General features: G+C 41.5%; 1 protein-coding gene and 1 non-coding gene across 2 annotated transcripts; both read left to right on the top strand.

Annotated features, from left to right (window-relative positions):
* Nucleotides 1-348: 348 nt before the first annotated feature.
* On the top strand, nt 349-421 carry Trnaa-agc. The gene has a single exon. It is a non-coding gene; the product is annotated as a tRNA-Ala (tRNA).
* Nucleotides 422-1,768: 1,347 nt separating this feature from the next.
* LOC117294515 (coatomer subunit alpha-like) lies at nt 1,769-25,043 on the top strand. Its single transcript, XM_033776961.1, has 29 exons — nt 1,769-1,872; nt 2,513-2,616; nt 3,035-3,148; nt 3,925-4,079; nt 4,472-4,548; nt 4,990-5,099; nt 5,836-5,951; nt 6,392-6,491; nt 6,769-6,904; nt 7,532-7,614; nt 8,266-8,483; nt 8,897-8,972; nt 9,861-9,943; nt 10,308-10,533; nt 11,225-11,363; nt 12,074-12,314; nt 13,089-13,157; nt 13,528-13,717; nt 14,604-14,699; nt 15,014-15,099; nt 15,488-15,698; nt 16,212-16,312; nt 17,027-17,176; nt 18,027-18,163; nt 18,397-18,583; nt 19,943-20,053; nt 20,813-20,974; nt 22,420-22,532; nt 23,531-25,043. The coding sequence occupies exons 2-29, from the start codon at nt 2,577-2,579 to the stop codon at nt 23,670-23,672; spliced, it is 3,669 nt and encodes a 1,222-aa protein (XP_033632852.1). The 5' UTR covers nt 1,769-1,872; nt 2,513-2,576; the 3' UTR covers nt 23,673-25,043.
* The last annotated feature ends 1,589 nt before the right edge of the window (nt 25,044-26,632 follow it).

Raw genomic sequence — 26,632 nt, 5'->3', positions numbered from 1 at the left:
ATCCCATGTAAAGCTGGGCCGTCCCAACTGGAAACTCAAGTTGGGACCAGTCCCAACTACAGTTGGGCAGTTCTAAACACCACCGCGAAGACTAGTCTTGTTGGACATCGCATCTTCATCAGACAAGCTGAAATACATATTTAGTCTTACATTGTCTTACACAATAAAGGAATTAAAGTACAACAAAATAAGTTATACGAAGCTTATACATAATTTGCCTACATTAGTACTTGTTTTCAAAGCTACAATATTTATATTTTTACTTTAGAAGATATTTTGACGACTGCAAAAAAACTCTACGTCCTTTTTCTATTCTATAGATAAGACATTAGTCTCTTATTTCAGTATGGGGGATTAGCTCAAGTGGTAGAGCGCTCGCTTAGCATGTGAGAGGTACCGGGATCGATACCCGGATTCTCCACCATTGTTTTATACTTTTGTTTTGTCAGAAAATGAAAACAAAACGTCAGGCCAGTACTTTTTGTTGCACTTAAACCATTTATACCATCGAAGTTGTTTTGCAACAGCTTATTCCTTCTCTCTAATGATTTGGGGTTAAACAAAGAAGTCGACTGGAGTGATAATTTTGAAAATGTTTTTATTTTATAGTGATAAAAATCTGCGTGGAAAGCATAATCAAACGTACACCAGTTTTTTATGCATTTTTGGAGAGACAATTATAATGAGCGTTACCGCGGTAACGCTTCCTACGTGTGTGTTCCTATCTGGGATTATTGGGGACGATGACACTCTTGTGTCCCTTTTTTTAATTTTTAGAACTAAGCAAGACACTTAACCAGCATGCCGGAGGTGGTAGTCCACATCTTAAAGTGGCCCTCAGGTCTTGTGTTGCATAAAAAACTCCTGCGTGGACCTAATTTTGACTCCGGATTTTCGGCAATCTTAAAAACGCTAGCCATCGTTAAATTAATTTTAAAGGTGTAAGTGTGTTAGTATACATCTTTAAACATTCAATTCAGTTCCAAAACCCAAATGTATATTTTGCCTTCTCGAAAGAATCAGCCCCAGCAGGAATCTCATGTGTGTAACACTGATGCTCCCCAGCCTGCAAACTTGAACATCTCAGGCATAATATTCGGGTGGGATTTGAACACACAACCTTTGTGATATTCTAGAGAAGTGTCTTACTCCGAAGAAATTGTAAAGTTTTGACCTGCCTTTAGCTTCTTTAGGGGGCCACTTTATACCTCGTGGCTCCCGGGGGGCGAATTTTTCTTAAAGTTTCTTTTCTGGGACGGGTCTTTTATTGATTGTTGGTGTAAAGTAATTTACTCGTGCTGAAATTTGGAAAGGGGTATTTTGGATGTGTACTTGAAGTCATGGTGGGAAAGTAGTTTGCCGAGAAATCGGACGTGAAATAAACGTTTTAAAATAAGTAATATGCAAATAGTATTCTCCAAACTTTGTGCACTAAGAACTATGTCTTGGAATTTAGCTCGAAGATCAAAGACGGTGGATTGGTTAAAGACTATTGTTCATTACTCCGATTCCTTTGCAAACCTCTTCGACTCCAACCTACCTCAATGCTCCAGCTATCAACACCATTTAATATGGAACTCTCCGTAGTCAAACTTTTATTAAACCCCTCGCAATCCATCCAAGGCCCCGCCCACCAAACTGATTTCCCGATCGAAGCCTGGCTCCAAAATTATAAATTGTACCGTTGATGTATCCATAAGTGAAATGGACACCAGACGTCCTCATGAAAGGTCGGTGGTACTCTGCGGTAAGGGGTAAGTGTTGGCAGACGATGTGGGTTACCAGCGGGAATTTTTCGCGTATGGCAAAGTGACGTGGCCACGATTTGTTGCCATTCGTTTGTGCAGTTAGGGTTTGTTTCTCTGCAAACAGGTGAGTTTTAATTTTACTTTTTACTATATAAATACACTGTAATAATCATAGCACATGGAAGTTATCAAAATGATTTGTTTCACTGCTTGCCTTAAATCGTGTGATTATTTCCATTGCCCGGTCTTCCGTATCTGACAAAAAAAAGTTCGGCCGAGAACGACCGTCAGTCACAAACTCAAGTCAACTCAAAGGCGTCAATTCAGTTTATCTATTTTCAACTTAACTATTTTACCTGAGACGGGAATACGGTTATCAATAATCATATAAGGATCTTATAAAGTAAATAGTTATAATGTGATACATTTTAGGGAAAGCTTTCCGTATCCTGATGCCACTTTTCCACTAATTGTTACCACATACCAAACACAAAACAGGAATTTAGATTATAAATTATAAAAAATTCTACACCATTTTATTCCTCTTTTGTCTTTAGTCTTTTCTTAATAAGAAAATTGGAATGGTGTATCTCATTTATTTGACTTTGACTTTGACTTGAGTAAATTACAATTAAATACTATTTCAAATTCATTTCATGGCAGCCGGCAGTATTTTAACTTCATGAAAAAGTGGTGGCAGGACACACAGAAACTTTTCCCATTTACATACTTCCATTCTTTCTTCCTCTATTTTATTTTTATAGACTACTACTACGTCATTTCACATCGAGTTTGATTTCAAAAGAGAGAGTGACGAGGTTTTCAGCAATGCTGACCAAGTTTGAAACAAAATCGGCCAGGGTCAAAGGTGAGATATTCAAATCCAAAATCAGTGAATCTAAACTGTCCAGTGTTTGTCCCAAACGATGGACAGTAAATACAGGGCCTCGGGGAGGAGACATACAATGTAGCTATTCCCTGGGGTATGCTCATTTGCCGGGGTTGATCAGGGGTAAAGAGGTCCCAAGTGTGAAAGGGCCGGCTAGATTCCACGGGGTTGCCCCCCCCCCCCACCCCACACTGGGGAAAAGAGGTTTGTGAAAAGGACATTGATGCATCGAGTCAGTGGAAATAAATGTTTAACCCTGTTTTTTAACTGCCCTTTCTATGCTTGAGTGTTGCTCTCTAAGCGCCTTGATGCCCGGCATAAGGCCCAATATAAATACTCTTTTTTATTGTTATCACTATTAATAATCTTTAACGTGTGAATTGTTTCTTCCATCCAGGCCTCTGTTTCCATCCGAAGCGGCCATGGATCTTGACCAGTTTACATAATGGCACTATACAGCTCTGGGACTATCGCATGTGTACCATGCTGGAAAAATTTGATGAGCACGACGGTAAGAGTATAGACGATGTGACCTGTGACACGTTTACAAAAGAGCCACAGAGCCTGGACTTCCTGCAACAGGCATGATTTGTACACAGCTCAATGGAAGAAGACATAAAATCTTAAAGTTTATGGAGATTGCACTGTCTAATTCTTATCAACTTTTGATATGATGAAAGGGGCACATCTCAAAACTTGTCCAGCTTTTACTTTCATAACTCTTGGTTTTACGTGGACATTATGACACAAAATGTAAACTTTCCCATAGGACCAGTGTAGTACAGTGCCTGCCAGAATACTTCAAGAATGTACAAGGTCACACTTATTGTAAATAAGGTTCACATGGTCTTTACAATCTGTCTGGTTTTGTTTTTGATATTTTATATTTTGAACGAGATATTCATGTAGTCTTACATCACAAGGCCGGACTTCTACTTCAAGGTGAGGGCTACACTTGATTGATTTTGGCTGTCAACCCAAACCGACTGTTGGTAACCAGGGGCATGCTGCCATTTACTCCTGGGGCTGAAACAGGGTTATCCCTGTATACTCCCCAGGGAGCTGAGATGGTTTAAAGATGGAGGAAAGGCTCAATGACCAGGAGTAATAATGTTGGAAGCGCTTTGAGATGCCATTCTGGTGTAAAAAAGCGCTACATAAAAACTGGTTATCATTATAATTATTATTATTATTATTGACTTATTGGAAGTGCTGGCAGAACCATTGAACGGTCAAACAGTAGGAGGGTTGACTAACACTGTGAATCTTTTGTTTTCCTGAATGCAGGTCCAGTGCGTGGGATTGGATTTCACCAGCAGCAGCCGCTGTTTGTATCTGGAGGTGATGACTACAAGATCAAAGTGTGGAACTACAAATTGAAGAGATGCCTTTTCACTCTACTTGGCCATCTTGATTATATCCGCACAGCAGTATTCCATCATGTAAGTACAACTTGGAAATATAGTTTTTATTTTTTCAAACATAAGAGTGTATGTTTAGTAACAATAAAACAATTTTTTTAAGTAATTGTTTGTAACGATTTATATGTTTAAAAAGTAGATAAAGTTGTTTTGGGGGTTGACTCCTACCCCTTTGTGATGTCAATTGAGGCAGACTTTGCCTTGATGCGTAGAGTAAACACACATGCAAAGTACATGCAAGTCCAAGTCGTGAGTGTTATGGAGTTTACTTTATACACCATGGAAAAATGTACTAAAATGTTAAAAATATCGAGAAGAATTGGGGTTTAAAAAAAGTGATGATGCACAAATTTTACATGATCAAAGAGACGAACAAGAGAAGTAACAATCAAACACTACTTTTATCCTCTCAGGAATACCCATGGATTTTAAGTGCATCTGATGATCAGACGATCCGCATTTGGAATTGGCAGTCAAGAAATTGTATCCAGTGAGTAGTGCAGGGATGAGATTGTTCAGTCTTTTGGCTGAATTCAGACTTGTTATGTCGGCCTGGTGAAGAAAATCAGACAATATTTTTTTCCACAAATAAAGAAATCCCGCTAATTGGTCTTCTTCTCTAGTGCTTTGGATACTGTTTCCAAAAGCTCCTTGGAATCTATAACTCCAGGGGTTACCAAATGGTAGAAATGCCATCATTTCAACATACCTTTGAATTTGTATCTAAGTTTCAGACTTTGTCCTTAGTAATGACTCTCACCCCTGGTATTGTCCACATTCTTATCATATCATCGCACCAAAATGTGTTGTACCCTAATGTTGCAAAAACAAAGTATCTCAATTTTGGCACTGATACAAGGTATATATGAATGTAAATTAATGATGAAGAATCTGTTTGATTAAGGCAACATACTCTTTCTCCACCCTTCAGTGTCTTGACTGGTCACAACCATTATGTGATGTGCGCCAACTTTCATCACAGTGAAGATCTGGTTGTATCTGCCTCCTTGGACCAGACAGTCAGAGTGTGGGATATCTCTGGTAAGTGAAAAAGTAAGATTGTCATGGCCGAGCAGATAAGAACACCAAAGTAAGCTCCGGTGTTTCTGATCAGCAGATTGGGTTGGAGTCCCGGTTGTGACACTTGTGTCCTTCAGCAAGACACTTAACAATTATTGCCTCGACATGATGGGACCTAAAGCCGTAGGTCCCGTGTGTTGTGTAATGCATGAAAAGAACCTAGTGAATTTATCGTAAAGAGAAGGGATTCACCCCTGTATTCCTGGTTTAATTGGCAGCATGATTTGCTACATCACCTTGTAAACCATTACATGGTGCTATGTGAAGGAATAGGCCTTGTTTAAAACAAATATTTGGTCCTTTGAGACGCCCATCGGGTGTGATAAAACAAATTGGTTTGCGGTAACACCATGTGTGTATCTACTTGCCAGGTAGAGTTTGTTCTTGGAGAACTGTCTTTCTTTATTCTAGACAAAGACAGTTTCTAAGAAAGACAGTTCTCTAAGAACAAACTCTACCTGGCAAGTAGATACACACATGGTGTTACTGCAAACCAAATATATATTGATACCTCACCATGCAATACCTCAAATCCTATATGCGTATTATTTTGTATTAAAGACTGGGACATAATACGAGCCTCTTCTGCCTAGAGGTGGAAAGCGAGGAAAGAAACCATTGCCTAGACCCCATCCCCTTAAAAAATTACCATTACCCAGAAATAGATAATAATTTTTTTTTAATCATTACTTTGAAGGTCTGCGTAAGAAGAATGTTGCCCCCGGGCCGGGAGGCATAGAGGACCATGTCAAGTCTACCATGACTCCTGACCTGTTTGGATCCGCTGACGCTGTGGTCAAACACGTCTTGGAGGTAAGAACTGTCTTAAAAAACCAGACACCATTGTATTTTGTCTTTGTTAACTTTTTGATTGTATGTGAGATTAGAGGTTAATTTCATCAAACATGTAAGCTGATTTGGTTTGCTTACAAAGCAGCGCCCAATTTCACAGAGTTGCTTGAGCAGCAAAGTAGTGCTTAAAGACAGTGGACACTATTGGTAATTGTCAAAGACCAGTCTTCTCACTTGCTGTATCCCAACATATTCATAATATGTCAGACCTGTGAAAATTTCAGCTCAATCGGTCATCGAAGTTGCGAGATAATAATGAAAGCAAAAACACCCTTGCTGCAAATTTTACTGCAAATCTCCATGTGAAATAAATGCAAGGTCAAAGGTGATTATGGACGTTTCAATTCTTGAATGAAAAAACTATTTATCCATTCACTATGTTTATTTACGGTTTGACTTAGGGTCACGATCGAGGTGTCAACTGGGCCTGCTTCCATCCCACTATGCCACTGATTGTTTCAGCCGCTGACGACCGCTACGTCAAACTGTGGAGGATGAACGGTAAGTTTTTTGTTAACACTCTGAATTGACTCCCAAAAAGGCGGAAATGGTTGAGACATTGTGCAGAGGTGCATTCAACGTCCTGTTGCTTATCCCGTCTGCCATTTTAGGAGTAAAAATTTACTCAAAGGAATTGACTTCCAAAATGGCAGAAATGGTAGGTGCCTTCCGCTTCAGACAAGGGGGTCCATACACAACTACTTCTATCCATTTTAAAGTTGATTTCATTGGTACTTTCCTCTCTTAAAAACCTGTTGTTGTTGTTGTTTATTTCTAGATGCCAAAGCCTGGGAGGTAGACACCTGTCGAGGTCATTATAACAATGTGTCTTGCGTGACCTTTCACCCTCGCCAGGAGCTGATCCTGAGTAACTCGGAGGACAAGAGCATCCGTGTTTGGGATATGTCGAAAAGGTAGGGTTCACTGCAACCTCGTCCCCATGGTTTACTTTATTTTCAACCATGTTTACAATAGTAAACCCTGGAATGGAAACTCGTTACTTGGACCCTGATTGGACAACGACTTTACAATATTAGAATATGTTCCATATTCATAGGTACAGCCAGCCGCTGGCAACCCAAAACGTACAAACAAGCTATTAAATCTGGTGCCGTACTACAAGATTATGACGAAGATGTGAATTGCGAAAAGCAGCCAGACTATTTTAATTTGCATACGTATCCAAACAATTTGGATATGCAAATGATCCAATACCAGGGTGAGAGAGCGTTCAACCTTGTAACCGATCGACACACCCTTGGGACGAGGTTGGGTTCACTGGTTCTCTTGTTAAATCTTGTTAAGTAGGTAATATGGTACCATTAGTCAATAAATCTACATAAATTTATGCAAATGCACTAAAGTACTTCTCATTCTTTTATCACTATTTGCTGTTAAAATTGCAACTCCCGCCTGAGTAATATGCCTGTGAGGTTTTTTTATAGAACGAGGGGAAAGTGCTAAGTATACAGTGTGAACACACGTCGGTGTAAGGGTCAAACCAAAACCAAAAATGTTTTCCTTTATTTTTACCCCATTAGAACATGCATCCAGACGTTCCGTCGTGACCATGATCGCTTCTGGGTCATCTGCCCTCACCCAACCCTCAACCTGTTTGCTGCTGGTGAGTCCTAATTCACAACAACGCTCAATTTAACCCAAATAGGAAATAATGATAACAATAATGTAAGATTTACTGGTTTTTGAAAGGTCAAGGACACCAAGGCATTTTCTCCTTGGTAAAGGTCACCTCTATGAAGAAATTGTAAACTTCTACTGGAGCATTTCAAGGGCACCAAGGCAATAACCGGGAGCACTGGAGGCAATAGACCGATCCATTAGTCTCTGCCCATGGTGCCGTGTGAGCAAGAACACGTGCGCATCTCCAATGCCATTCTGCACAACTCTGCCGCGCGCGCCAAGCATACGCGCACCAGCATGTCAGTTTGTTTTGTTAGACTTTTGGTTGTGCATTGGGTTGTGATTGTGGCGGAGCTTTTATAATGGATTTGTCCTTTGCCCCTGTTGCCTCCGCGTCGAGGACACGTCATTAGTCAATCACTCTAGGGGTCAAGCCAAGTTCATACTTCCTGCCAACGCGAATGCAAATGCGATACAAATTTTGCAACAACAGTTCGCAACAGTTGACGAGTGCTCAACTCCTGCGATTCGTTCACGGCGAACACAGCTATGTGACATCAAAATTGGCTTCCCATTTGCCGGGAGTATTTTCCATGCTTTACAGATAACTATTTTGAATGACTGTCTGTATCAGGACACGACAGCGGTATGATCGTCTTCAAGTTGGAGAGAGAGCGTCCAGCCTTCGCTGTCAACGGCAACATCCTCTACTACGTCAAGGAGCGTTATCTACGCAAGCTGGACTTCACTACCTCCAAGGATACTGCTATCATGCAGCTACGAGGAGGTAGCAAGAGCCCAGTGTACAGCATGTCTTATAACCCTGCTGAGAATGCTGTACTTGTCTGCACTGTGAGTTTCTCGTTTACAGGTTTTATTTTATTTTACGTTATTATACTTATGAGGTATCCCCCAACTCACAAGGCCAGTCGGCCACTTCAAAGTGAAGGCTACACTTAAATGGTTTGGGCTGTCTACCCAAATCAACTGCCACCAGAGACACATTGCCACCTACTACTGGGGTTGAAACAGGGTTATATATACCCCCCTTCTGAAAGGAAGCAGGCATGGGTATCATCCACTAGGAGCCGAATGGGTAGAGCAGAATGCACTACATCCCCAACGTTTTACAAAGCAATTATATTTGGGTGCCTTGCTCAAAGGCATAAGTGTCATGCCGGAAATGCTTAGAAGCCCTGCCGGCCGTGGTCTAAACTTTTCCAGTGACTTGACCAACCATTTTTGAAATGATTTCTTTTTTACAGCGGACCAGTAATGTGGACAACAGTACCTATGACTTATACCAAGTCCCCAAAGAGAGCGACAAACAAAACCCTGACGGTAGGTAACATTTGAATCCAACCACTTCTAAAATATAGTAACTATAATAATTTGGGGGGCTAATCGTCCTTACTCATAGCTAGAGCTGAATTGCGAAGGACGCGGCTACAACGTGTTCGAGAAGCAGGCATGCAAGGGCGCATTCAACCCATTATGACCACGGAGCACAGCCAAGATCGAAAGTGTTTGATTTTTTTTCTGAGGGAGGAAAATCGGATAGTCTGGAAAACCCTTGTGGCACAGCAGAGAACCAACGCACAACTCAACTCACATAGGGCCCTGGCCGGGAATCGAACCGGGGTCACCTCGGTGAGAGGCGAGCGCTTTACGCATAAGCCAATTGTGCCTCTGACTATGAGACTTGTTACTTTACCTGAATGTTTTGTTTGATTCTATTTGAACTCAAGGCTGCACTTGTAAACTTTTCATTGTGTAAATTGGATCAGGCATACCACCATAATTAGAGTCCAACAGCTTGGGTGTTGAGTGACTGAATGGTATTGAGCTGAGGATTGCACTAGTAAACTGATCATTCTGTACACTGGATCAGGCACACCAACATAATCAGAGTCCAACAGTTTGGGTGTTGAGTTACTGAATGGTGTTAGACGGCGGACTGCACTAGTTAACTGATCATTCTGTACACTGGATCAGGCATACCAACATAATCAGAGTCCAACAGTTTGGGTGTTGAGTGACTGAATGGTGTTAGACGGAGGACTGCACTAGTTAACTGATCATTCTGTACACTGGATCAGGCACACCAACATAATCAGAGTCCAACAGTTTGGGTGTTGAGTTTACCGAAACAATTTCTCTGAGAGTTACCTATGATGTTTTTTAGTACGAAGTTCTTTGATTAACTTTATTTCTGTCTGTATCCTAAAGCTCCTGAAGGAAAGAGGTCATCTGGTCTGTCTGCCATCTGGGTTGCAAGGAACCGCTTTGCCGTCATGGACAGAACTCATGCCGTAAGTGAATGTGTTTTTAGCATACTAAATCTGAACACAAATACTTCTTAAAAAACATCACCCTCGCAGGTACCCATTTATACCCCTGGGGGAAGGAAAGCAACTATAGTAAAGTATCTTGCTCAAGGACACACGTGTCGAGGCCTGGATTCGAACCCACACTCCGATGACTTAACCGCCAGAGTTGAATTTTATGCTTTTAACCACTCTGCCATGACACACTACTAATACAGAGTTATACAGTTCTTATGCTGCGATTATAAACTGTGGTATTATTATTTTGCTACTTGCTCATGTGGTTTATGCTTTCCACTTTTTTTTTTCTCAAGCATTAATTCTCTTTCGATATCCATTTCCATTTCAGGTCATCATCAAGAATCTTAAGAATGAGGTCACCAAGAAGGTTCAAACGCCGACCTGCGATGAAATCATGTACGCCGGTACTGGCATGCTACTGCTGCGCGACAATGACAATGTCACCATGTTTGATGTGCAGCAGAAACGCTCAGTTGGAACGGTGCGTATCTCAAAGGTTCGCTACGCCATCTGGTCAGCTGATATGTCCCACGTGGCTCTTCTTGGAAAGCACAGTAAGTTCATAAAAATTGTAAACTATTGTAAAAATTGTAAATTACAGGAATATTCCATTAAAGAAAGAGGCTTAAAAGACACATTTGTTCGCCTGATAACTTACACTCTGTTATCATGTAATTGCTTTTACAAACAGTGGACTTAATTGAATCTTGACCCAAATAATAAAAGAATAAAAGGGTAGCGAAGAGTTCTTAAACGGTCGTTTAAAACCGGCAGGGTCGTTACCGCGTGATAAAGGCCCGAGCCGAACGGCCCTACAATGCTTTAAACATCCGTTTAAGAACGTGTCACTTCTCTTTTATTCCAATTCATAAGTGCCTTTTGTTAAAAAACTTTTAAAAAATACAATTATAGACACTTTAACAATTGAAAATTCAAGGTTTTAAATATAAAAAAAAAACTTTGTAAAGAATCTGTGTGATGTGCGTTGGTTGTGTGTACACGCGCACGCTTAGAGTAGGCGCGCGCTCGCTGTTACTAATAGCTATGAATTGTGTTCAGCATTATAGTCTTGCGTGCCCGACATGCGGAAGCCAGCCAGTTATAAACAGCTCCAGCTGGTTATTATCAACCGTTTAAACACCCCTACGTGACGCGCTCTCCACCAATAGGAGTAGCGAAACTGTCTGGGGTATTTATGAATTCAACTTAATAACTCATCGCATATGATTTTTGTTTATCATGTAGCGCTGGGAATCTGTAATCGGAAACTTGACAGCCTCTGCACAATCCATGAGAACATCAGAGTGAAGAGTGGAGCTTGGGACGAGAGTGGAGTTTTCATCTATACCACTAGTAACCACATCAAATACGTCATCAGTAATGGGTAGGTTGCAGGTCAACAAGTGCCCTTTACTCTGAAACACTGGGTGCGTTTGTTTAGCTTCCCTGGGTCTACCCCCCGGTGCTCACTCAGGTGAGCCCCTGACAAGAGCTAAACGAACGACCACTCACCGCTCTCGTGGTGACGCCTGTAACCTGGGGCGTGACCCACTCCACAAGCAGGGCACTGGGGCACTGGGGGCTGACCTGGGTGAACCCCTGGAAGACGTCAAAAGCTATTCAAACGCACCGGGGCAGACCAGGGATGACCCAGGGAAGCTTAACGAAGGCACTCACTCGCATCAGTGTGACAAGGCCCCTTTTCATAGAGCTGCTTAAAACCCCCATCACACCGAACTTGTTCTCACAACGTGAAAATGTAGTCTTTGTGCAAGACGATAGTAATATGAGTGTCGTGGAGGGAGCAAGCGGGGATCGCGATAGTTGAATTAGGGAGTAAATAACAGCTTGCGCCAAGGCTAAATTTTTTAAGAACGTAGTGAGACAAGTTCGTGTGATGGGGGTATAAGCAGAAATAAATGCTTTCAAAATTTCTGCTAAAGAAAAAGAAGCAGGATACCAGTGACAGATTGTACATGAAACATGCTATTTTGGCCGGTGTCTTTTTTTCTGGTTACTTTGTTGTGCTTAGCTCCTTTCAACAGCTTTATGAAATTGTGCCCAGGTTATCATGTGACTTTCTTACCCTTACAGGGATCACGGCATCATCCGCACACTGGATGTTCCTATCTACATCACCCGTGTCAAAGGTCAGAATGTCTACTGCCTCGATCGCGAATGCCGCCCTCGCATCCTGAGCATCGACCCGACTGAGTTCAAGTTTAAGCTGGCGTTGATCCATCGCAAGTACGACGAGGTGCTGCACATGGTGCGCACTGCTAAGCTGGTTGGCCAGTCCATCATTGCCTACTTGCAGAAGAAGGGATACCCAGAGGTAGGCAAAACTTTCTTAATACAACCTCAAGAGGGCTTGATTTATTACAAAAATCCCAACTAGCCCACAAAGCCTCATTTCTCAAAGCACAAAACGGTGCTAAGCACAGAAAATCTTGCTTAGCAGAGTCGAGTTACCAGCCAAAATACCAAGTGATATTGATCTTGTGTGACTGGCTCTCAGTTAAAATGTGCTGAGTAGATAAATTTGCTATGCACAGAAAATTTTCGCTTAGCTGAATCAGAATACCAGCTGAAACACTGAGTAATGTATATTGTTTGTGGCTCACTCCCTGCTTATATTTGCTAAGCAGAGAAAATTTCTAAGCAAACGATTCTGCGAAACCGCATAGAGAAATTTGTCTCATCGCTCAGAACTGCCACTGGACCATGAAACATTTCTTACAAGAGCTCAAAAAATATCTTCTTATTTGTTATTTTCAGAGCTTTTCAGAGAAATTTAATAAGAAAGCAAAAGGGTGCTTTTGTTTAGCTTCCCTGGGTCGACCCCGCTGTGTGGCGGTTTTTTTTCCCAGGACGATTGTGTGCAAATAACAACCCACGTTCGTCCCAGAAAAAAAAACCGCCACACACAAGGGTCGACCCAGGGAAGTTTAACATGTAAATCTTGATAGTATGTGTTTGGAGAAGTTATCGACTGCTTGGTTTACTGGTCATACTCTGATTATTAGAGGAGGTCTGCCCTGTGACACTAGGTTGTTGGATAACTGGATTTGTCTTACGATTTGTCTTATGATCTGTCTTGTATTTTCAGGTTGCGTTGCACTTTGTCAAGGATGAGAAGACGCGCTTTGCTCTCGCTCTGGAATGTGGGAACATCGAGGTAAGAAATGAGACTTCATCATCTCTCAACAATTCTTGCAATCCATGTCTTCACTTTAAAATTCAGGACCCCTGTTCATGGCCATGGTTACTGTAAGCTAAGATTCAGCGCTTGCGGAAGCAGAGAATTCCGCACTCGCGTCAAGAGTATTTCATGGGTAAGCAGGATTGTGCGCATGTGTACTCCTTCTTACTAGGCATTCCATGCTTACACAGCTATCGTAGAAATTATGCGCTTTGCCGGCAAGCAGACAGGAGGCAGAGAATGGTTATTGTAAGCGCAGAATTCGCGGTAAGCAGAGCCACGACTTTAGGCCCTGGTGCCGTCTCCCAGGGCCCAAGATTTACTTCTCTTTTATTTCTTGAATCAGGTTGCCTTAGAAGCCGCCAGGGCCCTTGATGATAAGAGTTGCTGGGAGAAGCTTGGGGAGGCAGCCCTTCTACAAGGGAACCATCAGGTGGTTGAGATGGCTTACCAACGAACCAAGAACTTTGATAAGTTGGCCTTTCTCTATCTGATCACTGGTAATCTGGAGAAACTGCGCAAGATGATGAAGATTGGTGAGTTTAATAACGATCATTATCATAGACATCTGGATGTTGTAAGCTTAGATAAGGCAAAGAAGATGTGTCATCTCATTGACATAGCTGTGCCGGGAGATAAAAGGGTAGCTTGGAAGGAGATGGACAAGATCCAACAGTACCAAGACCTGGCCAGGGAACTTTGTAAGATTTGGCAGGTAAAGGTAAAAGTAGTCCCCATGGTGGTTGGAGCGCTTGGCACAATTCCCAAAGCACTGGGGAAACATCTAGACAAAATAGGGACAAATGTGAGAATAGATCTGTTGCAGAAGGCGGCGCTGTTGGGAACAGCGGGATCCTCAGAAAGACCCTCGAGATCTAAGGCTACGGAACGTAGCCCGACTCGAGGAGTTACCGGCACAAATGAAAATATCATCTTTCTTTTGCATGCTGTGATAAGATGAAATAATAATAATAATAATAATAATAATATTTATAATAACAAATTAACTAACACCCTTAACCCCCAAAGGGTCCTGAGGCGATTGACAGAGGTTATGAATATAAGCAAGTTAAGAAAATACAGAAAATTTTAAGATAAACAGATTAAGAATGCTTGAGAAAATTACAAACGCCCAATAACAATGATAAAATTGACATTATCGTTTTGGGGCAAATTAGTCAAACAAGTACTTTTAATCTTGCGAGTCAAAAACCAATGTTTGAAAACACATTTTTCACTATTGTCTTGTGACTCCAATAACCAATAGGGCTGAACATTTTTAAAGGTTTGTTATTTCATAAATATTAGGTTACATCAAACACGGATTCTGTTTTTTGGCAATTATCCATGTTATCCTTGTGCAGTAATGGGAATTATTACTGATATGTTGATTATGTTTCCTTTACTTGAACTCCTGTGTAGCCGAGATTCGCAAGGACACCAGCGGTCAGTTTCAGTGTGCCATGTATCTGGGAGACGTTCAGGAACGAGTTAAGATACTCCAAACCTGTGGACAGAGTAAGTTTAAAGGATTTTGGTACTTTTTCAAAATGTCCATAGATTTACATTAAACTTACAGGGTTTGAAGATAATGATAGTGGAAAGCTTCCCTTCAAATATTACTTACTGAGGTGCTGTAGTTTTTGAGAAATGAGTAAAACAATATGTATTTTAGCACTGTATACTAAGTACTTTCCTGGCTTTGAAAAAATAACACAGGCATATTTTTCGGGTAGGATTCGAACCTACGACCCTTGCAATTCAAGAGTAGATGTCTAACCAACTTATTGTGTATTGAATTAAACAAACCTTTTTTCTTTTCTATTGTTCAGAGGCTCTTGCTTACTTGACGGCCGCTACCCATGGAATGGCGGAAGAAGCAGAAGCACTCAAAGAAGAATTCACTGAAGATGAAAAGGTGACCAAATACTTACAAATATATCTTGTTATCATTTTGTTATAGGTCCCCGGTTTGAATGTGGATACCTACCCACACACACAGAATAATTTTTTATAGGAACTTTCACTTTATTCCAATTGACCCCTTGCAGGCGCATCACACACGCGGCGACTGGTGCCACGCTCACCATGTTGGTGGGCAAGTTAGGTTTACGTGTATTAACGCTGCACCGCCTAAAATGCGCACTTCACTGCATAAGGCACAGCATACTCTATGCATAGAGTTATATATGAAAACGCACAGTGAAATTGCCCATCAGTATGGCGCATTCAAGATTTTTCTGATTATGGCGTCAGGTGACATGGGTCAATACCTAATTGTTGATGTTTTGTAAAATCATGTCAAGGTCCCTGAGATCAATTCCAACGCCCAGCTACTACAGCCTCCTCCCCCCATCAAGCAGTCGGAGGACAATTGGCCCCTCTTGACAATGTCTAAGGGATTCTTTGAGGGCGCCATGCCCCGTGGGAAGGGTGGAGTGTCGATGGTTGCCGATGCCGAGATGGAGATGGAGGAGGATGGTGGATGGGGCGAGGATGCAGAACTGGTTCTGGATGGTGAGTACTTGAGTCTTGGTTCAGTGCCAAGGTTTGAATCAGAATTCAAGCCTGTATTCTTTCATTTGTGAAAGAGCAAGGGCACTAAGGCACTTTCTCATTGATAAAGGGCAACCTGTGAGGACATTTTGAGTTTTCTATTTCAAGAACTCCAAGGAAATGACCAGGGGCATGGAGGCAGTCGCCTGTGTTGCCTCCGTGGGCATAGACGCAATTGCCTTTGTTGCCTCCGTGAAGTATCAGGCCTGAGAATTCGGCTAGCAATTAGCCATTTGTGAGTCAGATTTGTATAATATCCAAACGTTGTGATAACGCAACCATCTCTGTAGTCTGGAGGAGTTTAAAAGAGGTAAACTTGTGACAAACCAAGTCATTTCTAGAAGTGACACATGCAAGAACAAAGAGTTGTTTGCAAAATTCTTCACAAAGTAGTTGGCATGGTAGATTGCGCTTCCTATGAAGTTAAATTGAAGTTAAAGTTCCCGCTATTTGTAACCGTCTTTGTTTTCTCAGGTGGTGATGAGTTTGAAGATGCTGAGATGATGGGAGGAGGAGATGATGAAGACGGAGGATGGGACGTAGGAGATGATGATTTGGAGCTTCCTGCTGACCTGGTAAGTGCACACCAAAATAATGTAAGACACATTTCAGACAGGCTTGCCAGAGTCATGCCGAACTAAAAAAATTGGGGTGACTCTAGGTCGACCCAAATCAAACTTAAAATTTACATTGGCTTGGGTAAAACCAAAAATTAATAGGCTTAGCTCATGACAAAATTAGGGCCCAATTTCAAGCGCTGCTTAGCGGCCGATATTTGTGCTTACTGTGCAATTTCTATTTCATAGCGCTGTTAACCGAAAGCACACGAAAAGGCATGCTAACCTTCCGGTGCTTATCGCATGAAAATAAATGACGTCACAATCCACGGTAAACACGCAATATGGCCGCCCAATTTTTCTGCTAACCTGTGAAATATGCTAAGGCTTAAGCAAATTTGTCTGCTACAGTAAGCACGCAAATTTGCTTACTGTTAAGCAGCGCTATAAAGTTGGGCCCTGGGGTTATAGGGTGGAATTGTTAAAATTTCAAAGTACATTCTAAGATCTTGATCCAAGTTTCAAACTGTTTTTGTGGGCAGTGACTCTCACCTTTGACTTATGACTCAATGACATTAATTCCTTTAGTAATAACCATTGAATTTCCATAACTTGACTCATGATGACGTCACAATGAATTTTTTTTAAAATACATGAACAGAAAGTCAGCATGACAAAACAAAACTGTTTAAAAGATTTTCATCGTTCTCATATTTTTTTGTTATTCTTCAGGAGATTGCTGGAGGTCCGATGGCAGGCTCCGGGGAAGAGGGGTACTTTGTCCCTCCAGTAAAGGGTACCAACCAGGCTCAAGTCTGGTGCAACAATTCCTCTCTACCAGTGGACCACATACTAGCTGGTGCATTTGAGTCTGCCACAAGGGTGAGGAACTAGACCATGTGGGTTCCAGTTTGAGACTTGGTTACCTGCTAATAGTCAGAGACATTTGGATACATATGTAACTGGTTCCCCTCATTGCATTGCAAACGGTGCTATGTACTGTAAGGTTGCCAAGCATGGTCTGTTTTGAACTCGCTTGGCAGGGTTCTCAACAGGGGTAAATATTGCTCGAGCGCACACCATTCCTGCACAATTGTCAAATTGTGCAAACCATTCCCGCACAATCTACAAAATGTGCAAAGCATTCCTGCACAATCGTCAAATTGTGCAAACCATTCCTGCACAAATGTCAAATTTTGCAAACCATTCCTGCACAACCATTCCCGCACAATTGTCAAATTGTGCAAACCATTCCTGCACAATTGTCAAATTGTGCAAACCATTCAACCATTCCTGCACAATCGTCAAATTGTGCAAACCATTCCTGCATAATTGTCAAATTGTGCAAACCATTCCTGCACGGCGAATTGTGCAAACTGTCCAAAACTGAATGTAAAATATGTTGTCTCATCACACAAATCTCACTAAAAACTGTCATAATTGAGAGTTGAACAAAGAACATTTTCCTAGTGTGGGATTTGAACCAACAACCTCCAGACTGTTTTATTTAAAAAAACATTTTATTATGCAAGTCGCCTGACACTTCAAGGTGTGGGCTACAATTTTTTTTCCCAGAGGCCGTCGGCACCTACTCTTAGGGTTGAAACAGGGTTACCCCTTTCATAGCCCATACGAAGTGGCCTTCAGGCCTTGTGTGTCTGGCGACTTGCACTAAAAAAAGAATATTAAAAAAATAGATAAATAATGATGTTTCTTGTTTCCTTGTTTTCAGCTTCTTCATGAGCAAGTTGGCGTGGTTGACTTCACCCCTTACAAGTCCCTCTTCATGCAGACCTACGCCAGAGCAAGAACAGCGTACCTGGGTTTACCCAGCCTCCCCCCACTCATGGGCTACCCGCACCGAAACTGGTAAGAACAGAGCACTGTGTACTTGACCATGTGAGGGCGCTCTTTACAGAATAAGGCAGTAGGAAGGGTTTATCGCAAATAAGCACAACTTAAATTTGAATCTCCAAAACTCACTTTTCTTGTCCAGGATGCCCTCTACCATCCCCCTCTTTGCAACAAGTAGACCTTTGGATAAAAAAGAATTAAGGTTTTTCGGGTTCAGTGCTAAAGTATGAATTGACCTTTTCCCACAGGAAAGAGTCCGGTTCCCGAGGCGGTCTGGCAGCGGTCAGCCTAAAGCTTGGTCACCTGGTCCAGAGGCTACAATCCGCGTATCAGTTGACCACATCGGGAAAGTTTGCCGAGGCGGCGGAACGCTTCCGAGTCATTCTGCTCAGTGTTCCTCTACTGGTGGTGGACAACAAGCAGGAGATAGCAGAGGTAAGAGCCTCGGTCTTAAAATCCCATGTCTACAGCATGTCTAGATTGTACAGAGGCTCTGGGTTTATCAATCTATAGATTTGATTGGCCGAGGCAGACCTATATCCACATCGTGTCTAGATTATGGAAAGGCTCTGGGTGTATCAATCTATAGATTTGATTGGTCGAGCCAGACCTATATCCACATCGTGTCTAGATTTGGAAAGGCTCTGGGTGTATCAATCTATAGATTTGATTGGTCGAGCCAGACCTATATCCACATCTTGTCTAGATTATGGAAAGGCTCTGGGTGTATCAATCTATAGATTTGATTGGTCGAGCCAGACCTATATCCACATCATGTCTAGATTATGGAAAGGCTCTGGGTGTATCAATCTATAGATTTGATTGGTCGAGCCAGACCAATATCCACATCATGTCTAGATTATGGAAAGGCTCTGGGTGTATCAATCTATAGATTTGATTGGTCGAGCCAGACCTATATCCACATCATGTCTAGATTATGGAAAGGCTCTGGGTGTATCAATCTATAGATTTGATTGGTCGAGCCAGACCTATATCCACATCATGTCTAGATTGTGGAAAGGCTCTGGGTGTATCAATCTATAGATTTGATTGGTCGAGCCAGACCTATATCCACATCGTGTCTAGGAGCAAGTTCGAGTGTGCACAATGGTTAACTAAAGGTTGACCATTTTGACTCGAACCCAGGCTGGTCGACCATTGGTTGACTACTGTGGTCGACCATTTGGAACCAGCCTCGAGCCCATGGTTTCTTCACTGGTCCCAACAGCATGTTCCATTCGAACATGTGTTAAGCGCAGAGGGGAACCAGTGACACTTTAGCGAAAAGGTGGAAGGTTGACGAGTCGTTCGGGTGAGTACGTCACTGCGCATGTGCGTTGCTAGTCTGTGGTCGACCACTGGTGGACTATTTGTGCACACTCGAACTTGCTCTAGTTTGTGGAAAGGCTCTGGGTGTATCAATCTATACATTTGATTGGTCCGGCCAGTAATATCCAAGTTTACCCAAGTGCCGATGTCAAGGGGTGATGGTCCTGAACTTAATTTCGGTATCTAACCTTTTTACAGGTTTCCCTTCTTTGTAGAACATCAGAAACTTCCGCAAACCAGTTTTGCAAGAGTTTTGCAAGCCGTCCTTGTACAAATTGTTTCTCAGATTCAAAATGTTTCTGGGTGATTATCCAAAGCCATATTACTTGAAGGGAATCCTTACTCAAAATCTTTCTATCAACTATCAACAGCTGCAGTGCGTCTCGCTAAGGATTAGTTTTTATGGTCATACATTTTTGGGAGTATTTACGAATCTATGGTCCTACTTTTTATAAACAATTACAGGCACAGCAGCTCATCAACATCTGCAAAGAGTACGTCTTGGGATTGACGATGGAGATTTATCGTAAGGAGCAGCCGAAAGGAAACCTGGACGATCAGAAACGTAACTGCGAGGTAAGCGGTACTCTGTACAGCGCACTAGGCGTGTCATGGCCAAATGGTCAAGAGCACTGTACTCAACCTCTGGGCCCAATTTCATACAGCTATTAAGCAGAAAATAGTGCTAAAGGTAAAATATAATAATCCACACAAACATGACTTGAAATTGCACGGTTTATCTTTTACGTTGTGAAGAAACACGGTCAGCCATTTTGTAGAGTCAAAGTTTTGACTCCATGAAATGGCCGACCGAGTTAGTACGCGACGTAAAAGGAAAACAGTGTAATTTCGAGTCAAACTTGTGTGGATCATTATATTCTACTTTAAAAATATCTATATAACCATTCGCATTTCATAACAAATGGTTCCAAAGACCAACTCGTTCGATTCGAGGCAACGTGTTCCTTTAAGCTACCGGGCAATCTCAGTGGTCTAGTTGGTAAGACACTGCTCTAGAATTGCAAAGTCGTGGGTTTGAATCTCGCCCAAGTAATATGCCTGTGATTTTTTTTCACAGAGCTCAGGAAAGTACTGAGTATACAGTGCTTACACACATCAGTGTTTTGTTTTTGGTTTTACTGCGCCTTAAACACCCAGCAGGGTTGATATGTGCGCATTACAAGTCTTATTATTATTATTTATTATTACTAAATGGGTAATTCTTTAGTATGTATTTTTTGTATAACATATTTTTAGACACGCAAAACCAAATTGCATTTCCCTGTACAATTATATTTCACATGTGACAATAAAACATTAATGTTGATTTGACAGTTGGCGGCCTACTTCACACACTGCAACCTGCAGCCTATACACCAGGTTCTTACACTCCGTACAGCTCTCAATCTCTTCTTCAAGCTCAAGAACTTTAAGACGGCGGCTTCGTTTGCTCGCAGACTCCTTGAGCTCGGCCCTAAGCCAGAAGTCGCTTCACAGGTCAGTGCCTTCCCGGTGTATAGTTGTTTTGTTTCATAGACCTTATGCACATGACGTCATTTCAGTAGGGCGCCCTCACCTAGAGGTCAAAAGGAGGTTGTTCATTGGCAAATCCTTGTGCGCCGCGCATACAAATCCGTGCGTCTCGATTGTTTCGTCAACGTTTTTCCACTAAGATGACGGCTGGATGATGGATGACGGCTGGATGATGTCAATACATAAGGTCTATTGTATTATTTTTTTTGGACTGTTGTAAGCAGGCTTGTTTTTATTGAGAGAGACCCAAGTTTTGTTCACCTGCATTTTATAAATGTTTTACCTCGTGTCTGGGGTCCAGTCCAATGTACAAAATCATGCCCTGCATTGAGGTATTTTTCCCCCATGAAGTATCATCGGAGAAACTCCCATTTCCAACAGCTCTGCTGATATTTCTGGAGCAGAAGTTCCAGCTACTCTAAAAATCCTGACAGTGACAGTTTTTACTGCAGGCCCTGAATCACCAGGACAAAATCGTCAGCTCACATATCACCCATTTCATATAATCTCCACTGGCTTCCTGTTGAACATAGAATACAATTCAAAATCATGCTTCTCACATTCAAGGCCCTCCATGGGTTAGCACCTTGCTACATTGCACGTCTTCTACAACAACGTAACATCAGACCAGGCCTTAGATTATCATCATCATCACACATACTCTATGTTCCCAAAACTAATCTGGCAAGTTACGGAGACCGTGCCTTTTCCAGCTGCGCACCGCGTCTCTGGAATTCCTTGCCAGACGAGCTGAGGGCCACACCTCATCTTTCTACTTTCAAACACAACCTCAACTCTCATCTGTTCAATTTGTCAGCTTGCTAGCATCCGGCGCCTTTGAATGGTACCATTCAAGATACTGTGCGCCTTATAAATTTTATGTTATTATTATTATAACATGAAGGCCGCGGAGACCATGACCTCTGTTGTCCCCAGCCATGACACTTGTGTCCTTCAGCAAGACACTTAACCATTGCCTCGTCCTTCGGATGGGACGTAAAGCCGTTGGTCCCATGTGTTGTGTAAACGCATGTAAAAGAACCCAGTGCACTTATCGTAAAGAGAAGGGGTTTGCCCAGGTGTTCCTGGCCGGATTGGCAGCATATTGCGCCACAGCACCTTGTAAACCATTACATGGTGCTAAGGATTAGGTCTTATATCTCAAACTTCGTCCCACTCCTTGCAGTAATAATACCTGGCGCTTTGTATCCTTTGGCGAAAGGCGCGTTATAAATACGGTTATCATTATTATTATTATTATTATTTATTTTTAATGTCCGTGGTCTTGGCCTTGGTGTCCCTTCAAAAGTTTCCAACTGACTTTAAGATTTTCCCGATGAAAGCACCCTTTTAAAGATGAATTTCCTTGCCTTCTACTGACTTTTTGTTGTTGCTTCTTTTCGACGCAGACACGGAAGATTCTATTGGCGTGTGAGAAGAACCTTACGGATGCACACAAGCTGAACTACGATGAGCATAACCCATTCGACATTTGTGCAGCAACCTATAAGCCTATATACAGGTATTTATTATTCAGCCAATAGTTTACTCTTTCAGCCCCAAATTCTTTTGACATAAACAACTGCTGTCGACAACATTGGGTGCGTTCGTTTAGCTTCCCTGGGTCCACCCGGTCTGTTGAGGGGACTCACCCAGGTCAGCCCCCAGTGCCCTGCTTGTGGAGGGGGTCAATTGGGGGTGACCTGAGGTGCATGCCGTCACCTTGAGAGGGCGAGTGTGTTGATTCGATTAGTTCATGTCAGGGGCTCACTCGAGTGAGCACTGCGGGGTCGACCCGGGGAAGCTAAACGAATGCACCCATTGTTTGACCACTCAAGCATTATGCACACATTATCTTACAACAGAAAGCTTACATGGTCAAATCATAATATTGGTCGTAAAAATTTGCCCTCTCTGGACAATCATCTGATAGCACTCTCATCGGACACAAGTTCATCAGGCTAAGTTTAAAAAACTCTGACCGAGTTAATATCTCGAGTTTAAACATGTACACATGATCTCCTCTTACTATGGATAAACAGTCATTGGTAAATGAATGATTGATACGCTATTCCAGGTTGCAGTATGGTATTATGTGGTGAAGGCATCTACCCAGCACACAAGTACACTCATTTATACACTTGTGTCCTTAAGCAAGACACTTTACCATTGCTTCATTCTTCGGATGGGACGTAAAGCCGTTGGTCCCATGTGTTGTGTAACGCATGTAAAAGAACCCAGTGCACTTATCCAAAAGAGAAGGGGTTCGCCCCGTTGTTCCTGGTTGTGGCTGCTTTATGCGCCGTAGCACCTTGTAAACCCTTATAAGTGCTTCATAATTGGGTCTCAGAATTCATCACTGCAATAATCTATCTTTCTGAAAGTTTGTATATACTCGCCTTGAGTACCTTGTTTGGTAGATACATGCGCTATATAAGACTTCGATATGATCAGAAGATGTGATTCACTTTCTTCAATTGGAAATTTTGGTACAAAGGTTGTTTTTGTTTTTTCGCACAGGGGAAAGCCAGTTGAGAAATGTCCGCTGAGTGGGACCTGCTACCTGCCAGAGTTCAAGGGGTCAATCTGCCGGGTCACTCAGGTCACGGAGGTCGGCAAGGACTGCCTGGGACTGCGAATCAGTCCGATTCAATTCCGTTGAGTCATCACTTCCAGACGATGGCGAGACTTACAGAGCAAAAGTTGTTAAAGATTTAATTGAATTCAGCTTCCTCTGAATCCTGTACTTTAAAGTTTTTGTTTTTGTTTTTTTGTAAGATGGTAAACAGGAAAATGCAATTGAGGTTCAACATTAGTAAACAAATCTTCTCTTTAGGAATAGTAGAGCAAACTCGTGAAAAAAAAAAACCCAGATTTTGGGGGCACTTCTTTTAAAGAGGAAACACTGTGTTTGGGTTTGATGGGGGGGGGTACTTGCTGCCACATACAGTATATTGGCCTCGTATATTTTGACCAAACTGAATGTTGCACTGAGGCGATGACTTTGAAGTTGTCTTCATGATACAGTTTACAAAGTTGGGAGAATCCACTTCTGTTTTTGTTTCATCCTTCGAATTATATTAATCTATTGAATGAACTGTGTTTCATCCTTCGAATTATATTAATCTATTGAATGAACTGTGTAAAGAAATACTGGGGTTTTGTCGAGTGAAATGTATCTTGCAGACTGTGTGTTTGACGAGACTGTACTAAAAATAGTTCAATGCCAGATGAGTTGTGTTGATTTTAAAATTAAAACATGACCAATACACGCTTGATGCCCTTGGTAAAGTGTAGCTCATTAGGTGTAAATTTGCCCTGGAACATTTCAAGGGGCACCAAGGCGGATGGTGGTAATCGCCTCTGTTGCCCCCCATGAATTACCGGGCCTCCCAATCTTCGTCTTGAATCTTCAGTTGTAGAGAAATTCCAAATCTAGCTTGTAGATTTTGGCAAACTTTAATCTATTTAACCACACCCAGGCCTGGAATTTCAACATAGAAAGGGCAACGCTGTTTGTATTTTGAAAAGAACACCTCCTTTGGAAAATCTTAAATCAATGGGAAATTTTTGAAGGGGCACCAAGGCCAATACCAGGGAAGTGGAGGGCATGGCATGGCTGTAATTCCAGGCCTGCACAACTGTATTTGTTTATCTCTACAAATAACAAGCCATAGTTTTTTTGTATTAATGTTGCCCAAACAAAACAAATATATATTTAACTTATACTTTAAGGTGTTGCCAGCTTGTAGGGTTAAAGCGCTTATTATCGGGTACCCTTTATCTACTTTTTCTTTAAACAAGTGTATTTGCTTTGAAGTAAAATTCAACGAGGAGACAGTCGGTATTTCCCTCACTTAGCATGTGGCTGGTAACCCATTTCTGCTAAGCAAGATTTGTCTCTGCTCAGCAGATTTGTGTTGATGGCTGCTCTATTGAATGTACTCATGTCAATATTATGAATAACTGTGATTGAAAATGACTTCTGCATTATCTGTAATAAAGGAAAAGCTCACTATGACTGCATCCTTAATGCTTGTGAATGTGTCTATTAAAATGTTTGACTTGTGACACTTTTTAATTGCTCTGACTCAATGCTCAGATAATACTCTGGAATTCTTGTCTGGTAACCAAAGTAATAATAATATAGCATTTGTATCTACCAATGAGTTACTGCTCAAGGTGCTTGACCAAACAAACATTTTAAAGGCACTGGACACTAGAGGTTATTACTCAAAATAATTTGTATCATAACAAATTACTTGGTAACGAGCTAAGGAGAGCCGTTCATAGTATAAACATTGTGTATGTGAGAAACAGCTCCCTCTGAAGTATTACGTAGTGTTTGAGAAAGAAGTAATTTCTTACTAAAATATTTGTGAGGTCTCGAAATCAGGCATCTGAAAGCACACAACTTCTGTGACATGGGAATTTTTTCTTCCATTATTATCTCGCAACTTCGATGACTGGTCTTTGACAATTACCAAAGGTGTCCAGTGTCTTTAAGACAGTTTTTTTTTAAAGTTGAGTTTCAGCATCTTCTATGGGTTTACATTCAGCAACTACTGCTGGAAACAGTTGTGAATCTTCCACCCACTTTTAATAAAATAGTAGTTGAAATAATCACTGTGAAAGAAAAGAAAAACAAGTTATTTTTGTTGGCAAAGTTTCATTCGGTTATTTTATGGCAATTTACACTTTCCACAATGAGTCAACAGAGGGCAGTATTGCACTTGACCGTTAGTCAGAACAGGTGCCTGATTAAGTTTTATTCCTTCAAAGAGCTATGTTCATTCCTAGTTATTCAACAATTAGTAGGGTAATTTTGACACACCCAACCATTTATCCTACTTTTAAGTCACAGTGGTTTGCAACAAATCAATTATTTGTATGAAAAGGCGGTATTCCATACCATTATTGTCAAGTTATCGAGAATTATAAACGATGTCATTCTAAAACGAAGAAAAATGTAACCCAGCCCAACATAACTCCGTCACAACAAAGGACACCCGTCAACTTTGCTAAGCAAACTTTAAAATGCCATTAGTGTTACGTTGTTAGTTTACAATAAGCACACAAGAAACAATGTATGAACTTTGGGAAATACCAGTACACACATTTTTTTTTTTTTTTTTGGGGGGGGGGGGCAATTAAAAATACGCGTAATGTGGAAGTGCGTTTCCCGGTTTTTATTTTGGGAGACATTTTTGGTTAATAGCATGATTCAGTTTATGACCGCCAAACACAAACACTTTGTTGACTCATGCGGTTTGATGATCACGTTTTTTGTTTGGTCGTAAAAAGCCTAATTTTGGCGGCCTGCCTTTTCTCATAAAATACGGGCCGTCCCCATCCCATCAAATTTACCCCGGTTGACCGGTTCCCGCAACTTTTATGGATTGCGTTATGTGGGCGGCTGATCATGGGGACTTTTAAGGGTTTAACTTTGAGAGATTTGTTTCTAACTTGCCATCGGTTAAATATGATTCTTTAATGAATGAATTAAAGGCGAAATTAAGGCCGAAACGGTGAAAAAATAAACTAAAAAACATACTGTTTTATTCATTAGTTTTATGTTTGCTTTTAATTATGATTGTAGGGTGGTGGCTGAAACAATTAAAA

This window comes from Asterias rubens, chromosome 9 (assembly GCF_902459465.1).
Source record: "Asterias rubens chromosome 9, eAstRub1.3, whole genome shotgun sequence".
In the NCBI taxonomy this organism is placed as follows: Eukaryota; Metazoa; Echinodermata; class Asteroidea; order Forcipulatida; family Asteriidae; genus Asterias; species Asterias rubens.
The sequence above is the reverse complement of the archived record's forward strand: the minus strand, read 5'-3'. Positions and strand labels throughout refer to the sequence as shown.